Genomic DNA, 5,355 nt, shown 5'->3' on the forward strand with positions numbered 1-5,355 from the left:
ATAAGGAAAGAGAGGAAGAGAAGGGAGAGAGAGGGGGCAGCCAGTACCTTTTATGAGCAAGGCAGAGGCAGGTGATGAAGTAAATTGCTTCCACTGGGTCCCCAAGGACAGACAAGCAGAAATGATGGCTAGCAGTCACTCAAAAATGGCTCAAGAATAAAACTCTTATTCCCTTTAAGATGAAAATTATGTTGGTTTTGTTTTATTTTGTTTTGTTTTTGCATCAACAAATGTTATATGCTTTTAACTTTATAAAATTTTCATAATACATGAAGTTTACATATGCAGATATACATGTGTCCAGTTATACATACATCGATCATTAAACATATTAAAATAATTTGAAATGTTTGCAAATTACAAAGTAATCAATCAAGAGCCTGCAACACAGATAAATACTTAGGTGAACCACGACTTTATTAATGCAATTTTCTGAGTAGCCAAAGGCTGAAAAACAAGCAGCAAAAAATACAGAACAATTTTTAAGAAAAATGTAAGATCTTGTCTTAGTTTACCACAAAAAGAAAAACAGTTTTTAAGAAAAAATCCGCCAGATCACCGCCATCATGGACACGAGTCGCGTGCAGCCTATCAAGCTGGCCAGGGTAACCAAAGTGCTGGGCAGAACCGGTTCGCAGGGACAGTGCACGCAGGTGCGTGTGGAATTTATGGATGACACCAGCCGCTCTATCATCCGAAACGTCAAAGGCCCAGTTCGAGAGGGCGTTGTGCTCACCCTATTGGAGTCAGAAAGAGAAGCTCGGAGGTTGCGCTGCTCTTGCTGGGTCCTGGATATCCACCACTTGACTCATGGGATCACCTGCAACTGTTAAATAAAGCATATTGTTTTAACTTTTGTCTAGAAAAAAAAAAATCTAATTGCTTTAAACACAGAAATTAGGTTCTAACTTTACGTAGGTCTTAATATTAGAATATTAACATTTTTTAATTGTTACTTGTTTTTTTTTCATTTTTTAAATTATTTTATTTAACTTTTATTAATTATACTTTATTCATTTTGTATTCCCCCATAAGCCCCTCCCTTCTCCCCTCCCTCCTCCCCTCCCTCCTCCCCTCCCGATCCCACCCTCCCGCTCCTTTCTGCATGCATGCCCCTCCCCAAGTCCACTGATAGGGGAGGTCCTCCTCTCCTTCTTTCTGATCTTAGTCTATCAGTTCTCATCAGAAGTGGCTGCATTGTCATCTTCTGTGGCCTGGTAAGGCTGCTCCTCCGAGGCTCTGCCCTGCAGACCATCAAAGCAGATGCTGAGCCCGATGGCAGAGTGAATAGAATTCCATGCAAAAAATGGGAAATAGCAAGAGCTGGAGAGGGCAGGAATTTGACAAGGAGAGCAACAGAAAAAAAAAATTTGAACACAGGGAACTTCCCAGAAACTCATACTCCAACTGTTACTTGTTTTTTTTTTAATTGTTACTTGTTAATGATAAATTTTATTTTAGTTCTATGTGGAGTTCTTGTAATTTAGGTGAGATATTAATTTCCCTAATGCATTCTTTTTAGCCTTGATCTAAATTGGTATGATAGACAGGCAAACTTTCCTAAATAAATATAGAATAATCTAACAGTATTAATGAATGGATTTAAGTTTTAAATTGTCAGGAAATAAAAGGCAGCCATTTTTGAACCATCATATTTTTAGATCTATATATCTATAGATATTTTTAGGTCCAAAACAAACAAAAACCATACAAAAAATAATTATTTTTACGTTTAATTGAATACTTTTTGAGGATTTCGTAAGTACAGCACTTACATCATTTTCAGTTTTTCCTCTCTCCTTCAAACTCTTCTTACTCCCACTCTTTTCAAATTCATGACCAATTGTGCTGTGTATATGTGTGTGCGCATGTGTGTGTGTGTGTGTGTGTGTGTGTGTCCATATGTTTCGGAATGACTATTGGGACTAGGAAATGTATCCCTAAAGAAGACTGATTCTCCCTCTAACAACAGCCATGAATCACATGTAGCATGAATCACATGTACATGAACCACAAGTAGCAGCTTGTTAGATTTTCTCCATTCACTTTAAAATGTCAACTAGTCATTGAGTCATTGTGGAGGTCTTGTTTAGATAACCATAAACTTAAGATTTCATGATTGCAACTCCCTTTTAGCTATAGAAGAGACTATCTTGCAGTATTCTGGTACTCTGGTTCTTTTTTTTTTTTTTTTTTTTTTTGGATTTTATTTTATTTTTTTTTTTTCAATGCAGTTTATTCAGGAACATTGAACAATCCTCGGACCCCGGGGAAAGCCAGCCCACAGCTTAAATAGCCTCTGGGTAGCCAACCCAGGCGTGCCACGGGGGCAATGCAGATAGGTCCACATACATGGAAGCAAGCCAGATCCTCGGCCTTAGCCAAATGTGGAGTTGTTCGTGACAGAGAGCACTCACCATCAGGAAGGAGACATGCTCTTCTCTGGGTCCAAAGCGGCTGACCCTGAGTGCAGTGCTTAGCCTCGCATCCTGAGCGTATCATTTTAGCTTTTTATGGTATCCAACCATGCTTGGGGAGAATGTCCTGCTTCAATGGCTGTAAAGGCCTGAATGATCATGGCTGCATCACACTGTTGTGAGACTCTAATCTTGCATATATACCACAGGCAAACCAAGGAGACCAACACCAGAAGGCCTGCTAACACTCCCATGCCCGCCCATTCCTTCAGATGATTCATGGCTGCAGCAATCCATGTTGATAATCCTGTGGCTAGTCCTGTGTCCACTCTGGTAGAATTTACTGTGACAATGGCCACTCTCAGCTGCTCCATCGTAGTATCGAATTCTCCAGTCCAATTACCTAAAATATAGCTCGACAATTGTTTAGACAGATTTGCAGCACAGGAAAAATTCTCATGTTGTATGCTAGTGACACAAAGTCCAGCATACTTTCATTGACAGCCAGGTTGAGCGATTTGCCATAGGGTATCAATTTGCTCCTGCAAGAGGTCAATCCTCTGATTGAACACCATCAAGCTTCCTTTTAGTTGAGCATTAATTCCTTTATGTACAACTAAGGCATGAGCTACATTGGCTAAATGATTATTCAGGGTCTGAGCAGTCTGCCCAGTATGACTCATGGCTAATGCCCTGGTGGTAGCTCCAACAGCCGTCAATGAGATGGTAGTAACAATGGTGGCTGTAGTTCCAAGATCCCTTTTCTGTCTGAAGAGAGTCATAGCGTGAGGGGCATCAATGGGCACAGGCACCCATGTTCCAACGAGGGGTTAAGGCTTCTCATAATATTTCCTATAAGCCCACACCTGTTTGTCTATATCCCCCATTTTTATTCATTATTAGCCAGATAGAGCCAAGTAATTGTGGTAATGATACTTGCTTTTTTGCCCAATGCTGGAATGCTAGTAAATTTAGGTATGCCCTGGTTACTCGCATGCCTCACTAGGTACTCTGGTTCTTACAAGCTTTTTGTGCCTTCTTATGTGGTTCCCTGAGCCTGGGGTGTAGGAGTTGTGATGGGAGTTGGATGTACCATCTAGAAATGGGCACTACGTGATGAGTCATTTGGTGTTTTGAACAGCTGTGGATTTCTGTAATGATCTCCATCTGCTACAAAAAAAAAAAAAAGTTTCTCTGATGAAGGGTAAGAGATACAATCATCAGTGTTACTAGAACCAACATTTTAAATACAGTTAAAAATTATATCAGTAGAAATGTATTGGCAATACCTTCTCCTCTAGGGTTCATGACCTCATCAGCACAGGTATTGGGCTGTACTTACAGTATTGGGTATGAATTCCCTTCTACTCAGTGGATCTACATCCAATTAAATAGCTGTCAGTTACCCCAAGATAACAGTGTCACTATCACTACATTGTGACGTCTTGCTGGAGTGGTCATTTTGTGGTTTTCATGATTTGCTAATAGGTAGGACTATTGATTGATTCTTCTCTTTTGTCACCTTTGTGTAGCACCTTAGGTACTCTCAGATCTGGTCCTCAGGGAGGAAGTTTCCACCTTATTTGCTGCTTGATCTTCTGAGTCCTGTGTCTGAAGTGTGTGGTGTCAAGTTCTGTGAGGAAATCAAGGACAATATCAATAGCCTGAATTGTCTGGGGAGTCTCTTGATGTCCCAGACCAACAATTCAAAGGGAAGTTTTATCTACTGGGAGCATTATCGACACAAGTGGCATGACTTCATTTTATATGTATATGTGTATATACATGTTTGTGTACCATATAAACACACTTATATATTATATATGCATTTTAAGTAAACATAAAATAATGTTTCCGAAAGGATTTTTCATATTTCCTTAGTATTGTTAATCTCTCCTCCATCCCTCTTTTCTGTATTACCCTTCCAGTTAGTCTCATTTATTTCTCCCATTTTCCCCTGAAAAGACTTGTATCCTACTACCCCTTCTCTCAAGAGCCCACACGACATGCTCCCTTTTAAATGTCCTAGTTTCTTTGGATTTGGAACTAGGATTCACAAATAAGTGAGAACACACAGCAATTCTATCTGAACCTGTTGTTGCCTAACTCAGTATATTTTTCTAGCTCTATCCATTTACTTACCATTTTTATCTTTTTACGTCAGAGCAGACTCCCATTGAAAGCACAAACCACATTTTCACTATCCATTCACCAGTTGATGGGCATTTAGGCTGTTTCCATTTCCTAGCTATTGTGACTACAATGGCAATGATCAATGGCTGATCAAGAACCTGGGAGTAGGATGGCAAGTCCTTCGGGCATTTGCAAAAGAGGAAGAGAGTTGAGTTAGACAGGAATTTATTTTTAGCTTTTTGAGAATTCTCCACACTAATTTCCAGAATGGCTGCACCAGTTCACAATCCTACCAACAGTGAATTGTAAGTCAGCTTTTCTCAAATCCTTTGTAAGGATTTGCTGTCAGTTGTCTTAATCTTAGCAGTTCTGACTGGGGTGAGATGAAATCTCAAAATAGCTTTCAATTTCATTTTCCTGATTGCTAAGGGTGTTAGACACTTTCTAAGACACTGGTTATGATATTTCTTAGCTATTTTTTGATAACTATTCAGAACTACATCTGTCACACTCTAAAAAAATCAACTCCAAGTATATCAATGACCCCAATGTAAACCTGAAATGTTGAAAATGCATTCATTTACCCCCAAGAGCCATTTTTTAAATCATCAGTGGTAAAAACAACACATTTATGACTTTAACTATGCTTTTTACTGCTCTATATACATTTGTCATATCTGTTGTCTTAGGTGAGAAATTTAAGAACAATGAAAACAAAATTTCACTATACTTTTGAACTCTCACACATTCAGAACATTAATTCTTTGACTAAATCTCCCTCCAAGTACCAAAAAGCTAAAAATAT

At 39.1% G+C, this 5,355-nt stretch overlaps 1 protein-coding gene across 1 annotated transcript; it reads left to right on the plus strand.

Annotated features, from left to right (window-relative positions):
- Positions 1-549: 549 nt before the first annotated feature.
- LOC110549486 (small ribosomal subunit protein eS28-like) lies at positions 550-852 on the plus strand. The gene has a single exon (XM_060384587.1). The coding sequence runs from the start codon at positions 567-569 to the stop codon at positions 831-833; it is 267 nt and encodes an 88-aa protein (XP_060240570.1). The 5' UTR covers positions 550-566; the 3' UTR covers positions 834-852.
- Positions 853-5,355: the final 4,503 nt, after the last annotated feature.

This window comes from Meriones unguiculatus, chromosome 6 (assembly GCF_030254825.1).
Source record: "Meriones unguiculatus strain TT.TT164.6M chromosome 6, Bangor_MerUng_6.1, whole genome shotgun sequence".
NCBI classification, from domain to species: domain Eukaryota; kingdom Metazoa; phylum Chordata; class Mammalia; order Rodentia; family Muridae; genus Meriones; species Meriones unguiculatus.